Raw genomic sequence first — 16,298 nt, forward strand, 5'->3', positions numbered from 1 at the left:
GTCTGGACAAATTCTACACATTCTCCCTTGATGGTTACAGGAACCGGGTGAGTTCTGGTTCTCCTGAAGTCCACCACCATCTCTCTGGTCTTGGTGGTGTTTAGGTGCAGGTGGTTTGCGTCGCTCCATCGGACAAAGTCCTGAATCAATTTCCTGTACTCCTCCTCCTGCCCGTTTCTGATACATCCCACGATCGCAGTGTCGTCGGCAAACTTTTGCACATGGCAGAACTCAGAGTTGTACTTAAAGTCCGATGTATATAGAGTGAATAGGAACGGAGAGAGAACGGTCCCCTGCGGAGATCCTGTGCTGCTAACCACAGTGTCCGATGTACAGCCCCCCTGTTTCACATACTGGGGTCTGCCTGTCAGGTAGTCAGTAATCCATTCTACAAGGTGTGAGCTAACTCCCATCTCTGTCAGTTTCCTACTCAGTAGCAGAGGCTGTATGGTATTGAAGGCACTGGAGAAGTCCAAAAATGTAATCCTCACAGCCCCCTTCGCCCTATCCAGGTGAGAGAGGGATCGGTGTAACATGTATACTATAGCATCCTCCACTCCCACCTTCTCCTGGTAAGCAAATTGCAGTGGGTCGATGGCGTGACGGACCTGTAGCCTCAGGTGGTGCAGCAGCAGCCGCTCCATGGTCTTCATCACATGTGATGTCAGGGCGACCGGCCTGAAGTCGTTGAGTTCCTCAGGTCTTGATTTATTTGGGACTGGGATGATGCAGGATGTTTTCCACAGCTGAGGGACCCTCCCCTGTTCAAGGCTCAGGTTGAAGATGCGCTGTAGAGGGTCTCCCAGCTCAGACGCACAGGCTTTCAGCAGTCGGGGGGATACTCCATCCGGACCAGCTGCCTTGCTGGTTCGTAGCATTCTCAGCTCTCCACACACCTGGGCTGAAGTTATTTTTAGTGGGGGGATGTCTTCCATGCTAGTGTCCAGAGGGGGAGGGGGAAGGACAGCTGCATTACTCAGGGGTGAGGATGAGGCGGAGTGGTCAAACCTGTTGAAAAAGTTGTTCAACTGGTTGACTCGCCCCACATCTATATTCACAGCCACACCCTGCTTGGTGCTGCAGCCAGTAATTGTTTTCATCCCTTCCCACACCTCCTTCATGTTGTTGTTCTGCAGCTTTTTCTCCAACTTCCTCCTGTACTGCTCCTTCCCTTTCCGGAGCTGGACTTTGAGCTCCTTCTGTACTCGTTTTAGCTCCTGATGATCACCATTTTTAAAGGCCCTCTTCTTTTGGTTCAGAAGGCACTTGATGTCGCTCGTGATCCAGTGCTTGTTGTTGGCTTAGCAGCGTACAGTCTTTATAGGAACAACATTGTCCATGCAGAACTCAATGTAGTCAGTAGTGTAGTTTGCCATCTCCTCAATGTCCCCACTGCTGGACCCTAGCAGGACATCCCAGTCCGTACATCCAAAGCAGTCTCTCAGAGCTTGCTTTGCCTCGGTGGACCATTTTCTAAAAGAGCGTGTGGTTGTTGGTAGCCTCCTCACTTTTGGTTTGTACTGTGGTTTAATCAGAATGAGGTTGTGGTCTCCTTTTCCAAGGGCAGGCAGTGGTTTAGCACTGTACGCATTTTTGATATTCGCATACAGAAGGTCAATAGTCCTGTCTTATCAACCAGTGTTGGGGAAAATGCCATTATAAATAACGTTGTTACATAATAGTGCTATTTTTTAAAGGAGCAGGGTTATCTAAGTCATTATTTTTTCAGCTGTTACAATGTGGTAACCGTTACTGACGGTCAAAAGCAGTGTGTTCCTTTGGCTGCAGAAAGCCAATGGCAGCGGTTTTACACTCTCCTCCGAATTGCTCCCGTCACGTCTTTTTGGATCATGTCACCATTCAAAATCGTGACGACCAATAGTTAGATATTGATTACGTCTATAGTATTTACTTATTCGCCAAAAGAATAGGCAAATGAGGGCTGAGTTGCAAAAAATGTGAGCCCTATATTAGACAGAACTTAGACTTGTGTCGTTCGCAAACAAAATGTCTGTATGAGCCGGCTATTGGAAGTGAACGAAAGGATCCGGCTCCTCACCAATGAACAAAATACTATATTCTTAACCCCCGCTTACCTCCGAGATGCCTAAGGATCTTTTATGATTGGTCAATATTAGTTTTTGGGGGATTCTGTGTCATTGAAATTAAATTTGCTACGCATAAAAATGTGAAAATTGTTTTTTTTTTGTAGTTAAATATTTTAATTTTTCCTGTGTTTTTCAGTGGTCATGTGTTAATATAAAAATGTAAAGTTTATTCATTATTCTTTTATTTCTCTTTTTCCTTTTGTTTCCTTTGTTTATTTTGTCTTTTTTTCTCAATATCTACCTTTTTTAGGTCATTCAAGGATAATGTTACATAATAATTGGTAATGTGGGGAATAATGCAACCAAAACAACCTGAAGAGCTGTTTGGGACCCGAAAAAGATGTCTCTTTTTAGTAAGCCAAGCCAGAAAAATCTACAAATAGTCACAATTCCCGTCTCTACAATGAAACGAGGTGTTTCGTATTTGCTAAGAAAATTTCAAATGATTTGAGATACAACAAATGTTTTCTAAAGTAACCGAAAAAGTTATCTTTCCTTGTAATCAGATACTTATAATATAGAGTAAAATCAGTTACTAATTCAGTTACTTTTCGGAAAAGGTAGTGAGTCACTATGACTAATTACTTTTTTAAAGTACCGTGCCCAACACTCCTGATAACCATGGAAACCGGTATCGTCAGTCTCATGAGAGGGAGCAATCCTCTTCCCAAAAAAAAGAGAAGGATGAGCTCCACAAGGCTGTACTTGCCCAAGACACACCACAGGAAAGGGTGTCCCTACAATCCTGGCGGTTAAAAGATCCATGAACCAGGAACATGATAGACAGACGCTCCTCCTCTTCTCTTCCTCCTCCTCTGGAAAAGCCCCATAAATAAGGGCAGGCAGTCCAGAGTGAGGGGTTCCCCGCACACACACACATCTGGAAAGCAGCTCGCATGATGCATCTTTTGGCCATCTTGTGGACGCTGAGCTTCCTTCTCAAAGAAGCTCACACTTGGGGCTACAGGAACGGCATCTTTCACAACTCCATATGGCTAGGTAAATATTTCTCTCTATTTTTTTTATTTGTAGACCTACTGACGGTTAAACATTTGGTTTAAGACTTGAGTGTTGGTCGGTTTCCGTAATTCTTCACAAATGGGAAAACATATAGAGTTGTATATGGGGCAGCAGTGGCTCAAGAGGTAAAGCAGTCGTCTTTGGACCAAAGTGAGAAAGAGAGAATGTCGAAGTGTCTATGGGCAAGACAGTGAACCCCTAAGGACTCTGATATGCAGGTAGGCGCCTTTCATAGCTGACTCAGCTATCGGTGTGTGAGTGAGTGTGTGAATGGGTTAAGTGTTAAATGTGTTGTAAACCGCTTTGGGAAGGTCTTCAGTCAATGGAAAAGCATTATATAAATGCAGCCCATTCACCATATACCCAAATCATGAAATTCCATTTTAAACTAAATACCATAGCCCAAATCTGTCATGCCTATCTTGATAAATGTTGTTAATACAGCTCTTATATTGTGCAGGTGTACTGAATGTTCTGACCTTTTTAGTTTTGTTGCTATCTTCAAAGAGACTCTCAAACGCATGAATGGAAGTAATCAAGAAATTGGCGGCATGGTCTGTGCCAGTCTGTGACCTCATGCAAGGTAATGACTAAACAAAGAAGGAAAAAAAGACTTCTCAACAGTTACGCCTAGGTCAATGACAGACGGCGAAAACAGCAGCGAGCCAATATGAGTGAGTGCAGCTTTTCAGCTTCGGCAGCATGTCTTGTAGCTAGTCAAGCGTGAAACCAAAACAGAATCAAGACTCCCCTTTGAGATGGCCACACAAGTGACTGTTTCTTTCTCTTTTTTTCCCCAAATGTTATTTTCGCATGTATCTATCAGCAATGAGTTATTCATTGCTAAAATAATGCATGCTTTTTCCTTGTTTCTTAGTATCAGGGATTTTTTTTAATGTAACACATCCGGGTAACAATGGATCAAAAATGAAGAATTACAAAATGAGGCTATTCCGGGGGTCTGGAAAATTTTGACCCCAATAGCGGTAAAAGCAAAATATTGTGATTTTGTATTTACAGAAAGAGCCACACCATATATTTTAAGACAAAATTCAACAAAACTGCCAAACCCGGTCTCCAGAAAGAAGCTAATTCTTCAGCTCATTTTATTTCAGAGTGTGATATTTAATTAATTGATGATATTCAGGAAATTAATTGATTTTTAAGATGAACATTTGAGGAGTATGTTAGGAGTGACAAGATTGCATATATTGAGAAATGAAATTGTGAGAGACAGAACTGAAGTAGTAGCGGAACTGAGCAAGGGTGTGAATGAGAGACTACTCGGTTGGTTTGGACTCATGGAGAGGATGGATGAAGAGCAAATGTTGAAGAGTATCTACAAAGCAAAAGTAAAAGGAAGGAGACCAAGAGGAAAGCCGCGATTGACATGAATGGATGGTGCACAGCAGGAAAGAGGTCTAAATGTAGTGGAAGCTAGAGCTCTTGTTGGTGATAGGAATAAGTGGAGAAGAGTTGTGAAAGGATAGTGGGATGTTTGGACGTGTTAGAAGGGATGGGCAGGGCACCTGTATGATACGGCAGGGCTAAACCAGTGAAAGCTGTCGGTCATCCCTCTCAAGGGATATGGCCAGGGTAGATAGATCGATAGAATTTATTAAATTATAATAATGCCAGTGCCCTTGTCCCATATCAACATAGATGTACCATGTAAAATCTAACTCCCTCTTACAGTATCTTAAGAGTGTTGAGGCTCATTTTAACTGTCATTTTTGTCCTAAATTATGGTTTCAAATCAAGGTGCGAGAAAAGTTATTTTGTAAAGGTGTCACAAAATACTGTAGACGAGAAGGATACAGACATATTTAGAGATAAGTGACTGCTTGTGCGATGTGTGCATAGCTCTGTCCATCTCCACCTCTCACCCAATCAAATTTCTCTGGGTGCTTTGCTGGCGTTTGGGGGTATGGGTGTTTACAGTTTGTTCGGTGGTGTTTCATCATAAAGTGTCTCAACAGTGAACATAAATTGCAGGGGTCTCCAAAGTTGTGCCTGTGGGCATCAGGGTGCCCCCCCCCCCCAGGATAGTTGAGCTGCGGACCTGCTCTGAAAAGAACTCACCAGTGTTGGGTCATTGTGATTTTCTAGTAAAACGACTTTTTTATTGGTTGACTGAGTCTGTTAAACCCTATTTCTAATAATTAACCTGATAATAACATATTAACAACATAGTAGTAAACTGATAAGTTGTTATTTTATAATATCAAAATAAATAAATTCCAGTTCATGGGCTTCATTACCAAAAAAAAACGTGTTTAAGTAGTGATAATTATTGATAATTATTTTATTATTTATTATTTTATGTTTTAAGATCAGGTGATGGTATAATTGTAATCCTGTGCAATCCTTTCAGACATTTTTGTGATTAAGGGCTATATAAATAAATGTGACTTGACTTGACTTTAAGCAATTGATTAAAAGAGTAGAATGAGAATTTATTCGTGTATTAAACAAATGTATTTATTCATCTTGTTATTGGTTTGTTTCACAGTAAATACATCAAACTAAATTCCCATTTATCAGTTTTATAAAGCAAATGAGCCTTTACCTTTTGAGCTGTGTATCTAGCTACCTTACAACTTTTTTAGCTGTTTAGCGAGCTAGCTAACTAGGTTTTTCAAAAGATTTGCATGCTATCTAGCCAACATTTTATCTTTTTTTGCATGTTATCAAGCTAAAATTTGGCCTCCATTTTGCTAGTTATCTAGCTTTGTTTTCAGGTGTGTATCTGGCTCTTTAGGTGTTTTTTTATTCTTTTAGCTAGATATCCAGCTTGCTTTTAGTTTATTACCTGTTTACCTTTCTAACTAACCATAAAGCTACCTTTTTAGCTATTTAGCGAGCCATCCAGCGAAATTGCTAGTTCAGAAATGTTTATCTAATTAAACTAATTAGGAACAAAAAGTAGCTCTCAGCTTTAAAAAGGTTGAAGACCCCTGATGTATTGTTTAATTAGCTTCCATATAAAGGATTCCGTAGCGATGTACAAACGGGGTATGTTGGTGTGACACAGTGATCGTAAACTGTAATTGAGATTGAGCTCGATATATACTGAACCGAACCCTTAGCGAAATCAGCATTAATTTGGATTTGCATGGTCTATGGTCGTTAATCCTCAGTTTACATTCAGAACGAATCGGGAAAATAACGAAGGTCTCATTTTATCTCTGAGCTAGATGTATTTAACAAGAGAGCCAAATCTGGTTCGTGAGCCATAGGTTCCCCGACCCCTAGGCTACCCCTGTTGCCACCACAAAAAAATAAAAACTAAGCTGCACCATACTTAAAACCAGTGTTTAAAAAAAACAATGTGGCGGCTTGTATTCCGGAATGTACTGTATTCAAAACTCTAATGTCAGGTTTGTCTCATCAGGGGGACGGCAACTCACGGCTCAGGGACTGCATGTGACACTTTGGCGCTGGCGCTTGGCTACCTGGCGCTTTTCCCAAAATTTGTACAAATTGAAAAAGATTGAGGAGAAAAATATTTTTCTTTAAATTTGGTTTCTGTAGGAGGACGAACATGACACAAAAACTTAACGTTTTCCAATGTATCAAAAATGTGTTGAAAAATGATCCAAATAAACTACCTTTGTCACAAGCCAGGAACGGAGACATGACCCAATAGCGTTCAGTTTACTCAGTTTTTATTGAGAAAGAGAGGAGTGCTTGCTTCCACGATCTGATGATCGTCGGTCACGAGTGGCTGATGGCAGGAACGCGGAAGTGGAATTTCTGTGTCGAGCGAGGGTAGTCGTAGACAGCGAGAAAACAGGTCGATGGCCAGGATGGAGGAGCAAAAGCAGTAACGAGTCCAGAAAAGAGGTTAGCAACGAGTATCAGGCAGGAAACAGGGCAAAACAGGTCGATGGCCGGGACGGAGGAGCAAAAGCAGAAACGGGTCCAGAAACAGGTCAGCAACGGGTATCAGGCAGGAAAACAGGGCAGGATAATGTCGGATAGTACAAAGCTTGCCTAGCTGAGAGCATAGGTTTGCAGACGGTCTGACAGCTTCCTTTTGGAGGACGGGAGTTTAAAAAGAGTTCAACAGCCAATCAGATCCCGCGGCTGTTGGCGCCAAGGGGGCAGTCGCAGGTGCCCCGAATCAGCAATCATGACAATTTTGCCGTATTCTCTGCTGTAGTTCCTGTGTTGGAGCTGAGCGTAGCGCAAGCTCCGCCTCTTTTCAAAAAGGGCAGCATTACAAACTCAACTCATCGTTACAGCCTTAATTTTAACACAGAAGTCACATTAAAGGGGTACAAATACATTCCTCACATAGGCACTTTTTAGTAACAAAGTAGCTGTTTTTATTAAGTAATTTCTGATTTTTGTCAGTATATATTTTGAATGACACTTCCAGATAATTTTTTGTGTTTTGTTGCTCAGGCCCAGGGATGGGTGTGTTGATTTACTATCTAAAGAGAAGAGGAGAGGTTTTACCCATGCTTTGCCTTGTTTGACATCGGCGCAGAAATCAAACTAAGATTGTATTAATTTTATTTTATTTTAATGATTGCATGCTGTGTTTTTACGCAATCTTTTGGTATGAGATAAGTGGCACATTATGCATGTTCTATTGTTTTTTGTCCGTGTCACAATCACCCGGATCGGGAACACCTGTGCTCAGGATTTGGCGCCAACAGCCAGGACAGCTGATTGGTGCACCCTGTCCATTTAAATCCTCAGCTTCCGGAAACAAGCTGTCTGATTGTACTATGCTACCTGTTGCAATCTGCTCAGAAGGCCCGTACCTCCGACTCTTTGCCTGCCTCCTGTTTTTCTACTTGATCTCCGTTGCCGACCCGTTTCCGAATTTGCCTACGACCTGCCCTGCCCGTCTGATTCCTGATCACATTTCCGAACACTACGACGCCCTTCTTCTCCAGCCCCGACCAACAACACGACGATTGCGCCTGTCCGCGACCATTTCCACCAAGCCTTCGCCCGCCTGTCAAGCTTCGTCAATCTCTCAAACAACGGATCGAAGAATCACGCCTTGTCATTCCTTCCTTCCAATAAAAACCAAGAAACGATGAAATCTGCAAAGGGAACTGGCAATAATCGAGGTGCGATGTAACAAGGGGTCTCTGTATTCTACATTGGCTGTCTTGCTGTGAGTAAATAGGTGCCGTGTTATTGCAAGGTTTATTATCTCTTGAAAGGAGGATTTGCAATAATAATAAGGGGGTAATTGGCAGAGGTTGAGAGGTATGAGATCGAAAGACTATTGATGATACATTTTCCTTGTCCTCATGTAGGTTTTAGATCAGAGAACGGTGTAATAATAATCTGTTGTCTGTAACAGTCTGTGGTCTGTGCAGCCCTTTGAGACTTTTCATGATTAAGGGATATACAAATAAACATAACATGACTTAACTTGTCATGGGATAAATAAATTAATGTTGATGTTGAGCTGTGGCGTTTTCTCTTTGACAGAGCAAGCGGCTGGAGTATACCACCGAGAGTCACGCAAGGGGAGATACCAGCTGACCTACAAGGAGGCCAAAGCCGTATGCAAGTATGAAGGAGGGAGGCTTGCCACTTACAAAGAACTGGAGGCTGCTCGCCAAATAGGTTTGGAAAACCTGTCTGCACATATCTGTCATTTTGCTTCTGAAAGAATTATTCACAAAATCAAGCAATGAGGAAGTTAATATTGTACGCCATTGTAGGCTGCTGTTCAGAGCAAAACAATGTCGCAAATATGAGTTTCTCCTGGATGATTGGATTGCTGTTGCATGACGCCCAGTCGTTAAGATCTCTCCATTGGAGGGAAAAAGAATGTTCACACCATTTTGATTGAATGACATAACTCTAATATTGAGTCCAGCCACTTTCTCCGGGGGGTCACAACCTGGCCACCTGTCTGCAGTGGCTTACCCTGGAAAACACTAGGATGTACCAAAACCGTTACCACCCTACTCTCTTAAGAAATTGCCCTTTTCAAAAGTCGTTTTTGTTTTCAAATTATTACATTTACTTAAGTCAATAATGAGGGAAATTCTCTTTTGAAAAAAATGACCGTAGTCCTTATAAGGATCCTCTATATCACAAATTTAAAAGTCAAAGCCCAGGGGCCAGATTTGGCCCGCGGAAAGGTGTTTCTATGTACCCTGAGATGATTTTGATTCATTATTGCATCACACACCAAGAATCTTTGAGTTTTTTTGCACTGTCCTTGGAGAAAGTGTTGTTGTTGTTTTTAAATATGTGCATACTTTTTCATTAAATTCCAATCAAACTATACTTCAAACATTTTTTAGTTGAGTGAATGATAGAAACTTGCTGTTATTGTATTTTTATTTGAAGTAAATTTAGCCCACTTTTGCTAAAATAGGTTACAGATTGTGCCTGTATAATACCAGCTTATTAATGTTTTATTAATGATTATGTTATGAGCAGGGTTGTGTAGGTTTACTTTATCTTGATTACTTTGAATTACTTTTGGATTACTCCAATACGAAATATGCTAATAAAAGACAATAGAAACTAAATATGAATACAATTATGACTCACAACACGTGGTAAGCTTTCTCTCCTGGCTTTGATCTCTTTGATCTCCGGCAAAACTAACATAAAATGCGACAGAAACAAAATGAAAATAAATCTAAACAGCTTGCCAACATAATTTTTGCCGTTCCATGTATTCCGTTACTCCCCAAGCCTACACAAAATTTAGTAATTTTATTCGTATTTAGTTTCTTTTGTCTTTTATTTGCATATTTGGTATTGGAGTAATCTAAAAGTAATTGAAAGTAATCAAGTTAAAGTAACTCTACCCAACCCTGGTTATGAGGAAGTAAATTTGTCTTCTGTGCCTGTTGTAATTTAAAAAATCTGAAAGAGCCATTACAAAATATTGGTTTATTTATCTGTTCGTATTGGAATATATTTGTCAGGATTTCATTGGGTTCAATCAGCTTCATTGGACCAGGGGTCTCCAACCTATTTTAAACTGAGAGCTACTTTTTTGTTACTAATTAGCGCAAAAGGCACCCAGTTTGATATGCTTTTCTAAAAGGAAAACTTATTGTGCTATTACCATGTTACTACCAGGTAAATTGTGGGAAGTAGGGTCAAATAGACTCAATTAAAACACTCAAAAATTAATGTGACTAGAAAATCACAATGACTTTTTTCAGAACAGGTACGGTCTTTAGAGGGCACCCTTGTGACTGAGGTCACCATGTTGGAGACCCCTACACCAGAATATTTTGTCAAAATGTTAACATTCGATCAGTTTGGCCCTCGACTTGTAGCCAAAACCTTTACTCCGGCCCCTCTTCATTTGAATTTGACACCTATTCTCTACATTATTTAGAATTACAATTGAGGAGAAAACGTGGGGGAACAAAAACACAAGTGAGTTGAAGTTTCTCAGTGTTGTTTCCCCTTTAGTAGCTGTTTGACATTAGCAATGTGAGAATTCTTGTTTGGTACAATTACAGACTAACCGGCTGATGTTCAAGCTTCTGTCCCTCTACTCTCTTTCTAAAAAGGGTCTTTAGACTGTGTTTTTTTTTAGTTTTCTTTTTTAGTTTCTATTACTGAAATCAAATTTTGTCTTAAGAAGTTGCACAGTTATCCTTTGTAAATAATTATTTGAATGTTTTCATTATTTGTTTGGTTTACAAAGGGGATGAGCAAATATTTGGAGTCGTGGGCCACATTGTTTTCAAAATTTGACCGAAAGGCCGATTGTGGAGACCTATCCATTCATTCATTCATTCATTCATTCATTATCTGCACCGCAGTAGAGTCACGGGGGTGCCCATCCCAGCTATCTTCGGGCAGGGGGCAGGGGACACCCTGAATCGGTTGCCAGACAGTCGCAGGGCAAAGACCTATCCAATTTTTTTTTAAATTCATGAATAAATACACATTTTATATTCCTTTTTATATTAGTTTTAAAATGATTGGTCCATTGAAATTGAGTTTGAAACACTCACAATTGGATACAATAATATATTAGGTCTCTGTTTTTATCAATACATTTAATATTTAATTTGGTAACATTATTTTACTTGTTTTTGTTTAGTATTTTCACAGGATTTATGCAGTCAGATTATTCTCGTATTTCTGCAATAATTTTGTAGTATTGCTGTAGTTTTATTTTTGTAGCATTTATGTTGTACTTCCCTAGGAGTATTTTTGTAGTATTTCTGTAGTATCAGTGTAGTTTTAGTTCAGTACTATTTTGTAGTATTTCCTTACTAAAACTTTTGTAGTACACTTGTAGCGTTTTTGTATTATTTCTAAATTTGTATTTTTGTGATATTACTGTCGTATTTTCGTAGTGTTTCTGATGTAGTATTATTTTTATATTGTGGCATTCCTGTAGTATATTTTTTGTATTTTGGTATTACTGTAGTAGTATTTTTTGGGTATTTCTGTAATAATGTTTATGTAGTAGCATTTCTGTAGTATTCCTCTCGTAATATTTATGTTATAGTATTTCTGTAGTAACCCTGTCGCAATATTTCTGAAGTAGTATTTTTGTATTGTAGTATTACTTTAGATGTATTTTGGTAATTTTTTCTAATGTAGTATTTCTGTAGTATTTGTGTATTGTAGCATTACTGTAGTACAACTTTTGTAGCATTACTATAGTCTTTTTTATTTATATTATTATATTAGGTTCCAGTTTTTAAGCCCTAAATTTGATATTTAGTTTTCTGGTAGTATTGTATTTTTGTCGAATTTCTGTAGGAGTATTCTATTGTAGACACGCAAAGGGCCAATGGTGACCAAGTTGGCACCAAAAACAAACTTTTACCAGTAGTCCTTTATTTACTTTTTTACTGTTACTTTTATGTCCTTTTATTTTGACCATCTGGATTTGGCGGGCCAGATGAAAAAGCCTGATGGGCCTCGTTCTTTGCCCACCCCTGATTTACAAAAAGAAGAAAAAAATACCAGAAAAAAAACAAAAGCTAAAATTTCCCAGGGTTATGTAAAAATGGACTATGAATAAAAAATCAATTGACGAATTAAACTGAAGAGGCAGGTCTAATCTATAAAACTTGTTTTCTCCAAGGAGCATAATATTCGTATACAGATGAGTTGTTAAAAAAAACAGATGAAAACCCTTTCATTTAATCTATAGGTTGGATCCATGACAATTTAAAGTGAATTATTTTTCACTGTTTATGGAAGTTCAGAGAGAGAAAGGTGTGGGGTGGGAGGCAGATGAGTTGTTCATGTGTGTGTGCGCCCCTCACCCCCTGCAAAACAGAATGCTGTCCAAAGTTGGATGTACTGTAGATAGATAGATTCCAGCAGTATCCTTGTGTTGAAAATAAAACAATAATAAAGTAAAAGGAATATAATACATAAATACCCAATGTAACGTGTTGATATAGAGTAAATAGTGCTACATCAAATACACACTGTAATAAAAATAGGGTAATATGCAATGTGGGGGTGTGGTTTAATGTGGGCCTATACTCCCCCGGGTGGACTTAAAGAGCCTCATGGCATGAGGAAGAAATGATGATCTCCTCAGTCTGTCCGTGGAACAAGACTGTGACAACAGTCTGTCGCTGAAGCTGCTCTTCCGTTTGGAGATAATGCTGTGTAGTGGATATGATGAATTGTTCATGATAGACCGCAGCTTTTTCAGTGCCCGTCTCTCAGCTACTGTTGTCAGGCTGTCCAGCTCTGTGCCCACAACAGAGCTCGCTTTCCTCACCACTTTATTAAGAAGAGAGCCATCTTTCTTCTTGGTGCTGCCTCCCCAACACGCTGCCGCATAGAAGAGGGCGCTTGCCACAACAGTCTCATAGGTTTGATATAAAACTAATGTGTAAAATATTTCAAAACATTCTTATAATTTTATGAATACAATTCTAATTGTAATCAGCATGCGTGAACATTAAAATGTTGGATATATCTAATTCACCCTTTAATGAAAAAAAAAGAACCATAAAACATTGAAGAACCATAAACATTATAAAGGACTTTTCTCATTCCGGCACAACCTGTTTGACTTTTTGCCCTTGGTAGGCTCTACAGTTCCCGTAAAACCAGGACTAATAGGCTCAAAAACAGTTTCTTAGCAGGGGCCATCACCACCCTAAACAAGCTCGCAAAACAATCAAAAATACATTTTGCCAGATGGCAATTTTCTTGTTGTTAAAGGGCTTTGCACGCTTTTTTTTTTGCACTATTGTTTACTGCACTATTGTTACAACTTAGGCCATTCTCTAAACAAACCTTGTAAATGTATTTGCAAACTTATTTGTACATTCTTTTATTTTATTTTTCTCTTTTAAGTATTTAATTCGTGTTTATGCTGGAGTGCAATGCCAATCCTGTTGTGAACAATGTTCACTACATTATTCTCAACCAGAATCAATACAATTCACTTCAAATGTCCATAAGCACAAATGTGCCCCTTTTTCATCTCTTAGCACCAAAAAGTCTGTCAGAAGCTTGAGACTTTCCCCTGGAGTGGGAGGTCTTCCATTTATCAGGCCTGTTTTGGCAGGGGTCTGGGTTTTGTTACACCCACACCGATCCCACAAAAAGGACAAAATGAAGAAAACAAACCCACCAAAAAGTTTCACAACGGCTATTAGGAGGTCTTCTCGTTTGTAATAATCATGCAACATAAGCTCTATTTTTATTTTATATTTAATTTTAGGGTTCCACATCTGCGCTGCCGGATGGTTTGACAATGGGCGTGTCGGTTATCCAATCGTCAAAGCTGGTGCCAACTGCGGCTTTGGAAGGGTTGGCATCATCGACTACGGTTACAGGATCAACAAAAGCGAAAGATGGGATGTGTACTGCTACAATCCAAGCTGTGAGTAGCTTACTAAATACTTTGATAAGACAATGATAAATAAGTAGAGGGCCCCTAGCTGCATTTAGAATTAACTTGGATTTCCTCCCATTTTCCAAAGACCTTGATTTAGGAACGTAAAAAGTAATCCCTTGTTTTTGCTGTAACAAAAAGTCCTGCGAAGTCAAAACATGTTTATTAAGTACAGAATCAAATCATGATCATGTTGCGTGTGCCCAGCCAAGGAGTGTGGCGGTGTTCTTACTGACCAAGAGAGGTTCATCCAGTCTCCTGGATTTCCAGAAGAATACAAGGACGACCAGATCTGCTACTGGCACATCCGAGCACGTCTGGGCCAAAAGATCCTGCTCCACTTTTTAGAGTTTGATTTGGAAGACGACACGGCATGCTTGGCTGACTACCTGGAAGTGTACGACAGTTACGATGACGTGTCCGGCTTCGCTGGAAGGTCAGGGCTGCTCGGAGTCATTTAATACCATATTGAGTTACATCAAATCACCTGCAAGCTTGCATGTTTTTCAGGTTTTGCGGTGATTATTTACCTGAAGATATAATCAGCACAGGTGAGTCTCCATTTTCAAAAGAACAAAAAATATGGTGATGTAGTCCCTATGTTATTAAACAGGAAGAAGAAAAGCCAGTGGACTAGGTTTATGGATTGATGTGTAGTAAGATAAACAAAAGCCGGACATTTAGTGAAATATTGACAAGACAATAGACAAATTTAACATAAGTTATAGCTCACCAAATGTGGATTTGGTATGCAAAAATGATCTTCTTACTTTAAAGGGACAGTGTGTATTATTTTATTACTTGATGTCGCTATATGGTATTGTGTAACTGAAAACAAGTGTTTAAAATCAGAATGTAGAACACAAACTACAGAGTCTCAAAGTGACCAAAACTCACCATTTTACTTCTCATTTAAAATTACACAATAAACCTACTTAAAGTATCCATGACAATTCAAAATAAATGACAAAGGGATTCAAACAAAGAGAAAAAAACGATTTCAATGTCTTCCAGCCTAGTAAATGCCAATGTCCATGGGCATGTGTTGTGAGCACAAGCTGGCTCTCAAACTTTAGTAATCAACAGTTAGAAGCAAAGAAATAATCCAATTCCTACCGCAACCTTAGTGTACAACTCTAAACTGGATCAGGTGATGTCCCTTCTTGGTTGGACGTAATTTCCCTGGGTGAAAGAAAGACCTGGCCTTTGGAAAAGGCCAGCAGAAGATATATATCGTCTTTTTGAATAAAAAAATCAACGAACCAAATCAAGTCATCTATGTGGCGATGGAGGAACATAAAATTATGTCAACTCTTAGCTCTAAGCCAGTTATAGTTACATACATACATACATACATACATACATACATACATACATACATACATACATACATACATACATACATACATACATACATACATACATACATACATACATACATACATACATACATACATACATACATACATACATACATACATACATACATACATATATTGAGTTTAGAGATAGATAGATAGATAGATAGATAGATAGATAGATAGATAGATAGATAGATAGATAGATAGATAGATAGATAGATAGATAGATAGATAGATATTGTCCCTAGAGGTAAATTTGTTTTCACATAATATTACATAAACTGTGTCAGTGTATTAGAGCTCCAAGTGTGTGTCTTTTATAGTACACAATTATGGGCAAAATTAGAGAACTCCTCTGTTTCATGAGCCAATGAGGTGTAAGTACCATACTCAAAATAGTATGTCATTCCTGATCTCCCTACTCATGATAATAAGCTGTATTGTAAAATTGAAAGATTGTTGGATAAGACCAAACCTTGTGTTTGATAAAACTTCTACTTTACAGGAAACGTGATGACGTTGAAGTTCCTCTCAGATGCTTCAGTCACTGCTGGTGGCTTCCAGTTACAATACTTTGCCATAAATGCTTCTGCATTGCCACATAATTACACATAATTACTTTCACTGATCGACATCTTCATTTTTATCAATTTAATCGTGATTTACAAAGAGATACTGGAACATAATGAATAACAAATAAATGTCTGCAAATGTGAACAGTCAATAATTCAAGATGCTGAAAACTTAATTTCTGTGTATTTTTCCAGTTTCTAAGATACAAAAACTTTGCAATGCATTGTAATTGTGATACAACTGTATGAATAGATTTTTGAAAATCTAAAATTAAAATGCATACTCCAAAAGAGCTCCCCAAAATTATGTTTTCAAATACTGTTCTGTGCTCATTGAGATTTGATTCTAAAAAATGAACAGCAATTCAACATGAGGGAAAAAGAGAACACTGAG

General features: G+C 39.0%; 1 protein-coding gene across 1 annotated transcript; it reads left to right on the forward strand.

The window, feature by feature from the left end:
- The first annotated feature begins 2,951 nt into the window (after positions 1 to 2,951).
- Positions 2,952 to 16,080, forward strand: tnfaip6 (tumor necrosis factor, alpha-induced protein 6). Its single transcript, XM_088352763.1, has 6 exons — positions 2,952 to 3,107; positions 8,589 to 8,726; positions 13,798 to 13,959; positions 14,179 to 14,407; positions 14,482 to 14,522; positions 15,838 to 16,080. The coding sequence occupies exons 1-6, from the start codon at positions 3,005 to 3,007 to the stop codon at positions 15,945 to 15,947; spliced, it is 783 nt and encodes a 260-aa protein (XP_088208889.1). The 5' UTR covers positions 2,952 to 3,004; the 3' UTR covers positions 15,948 to 16,080.
- Positions 16,081 to 16,298: the final 218 nt, after the last annotated feature.

The sequence above is a fragment of the Urocampus carinirostris genome, chromosome 14, assembly GCF_059441175.1.
Source record: "Urocampus carinirostris isolate Australia breed hairy pipefish chromosome 14, RoL_Ucar_1.0, whole genome shotgun sequence".
Taxonomy (NCBI): domain Eukaryota; kingdom Metazoa; phylum Chordata; class Actinopteri; order Syngnathiformes; family Syngnathidae; genus Urocampus; species Urocampus carinirostris.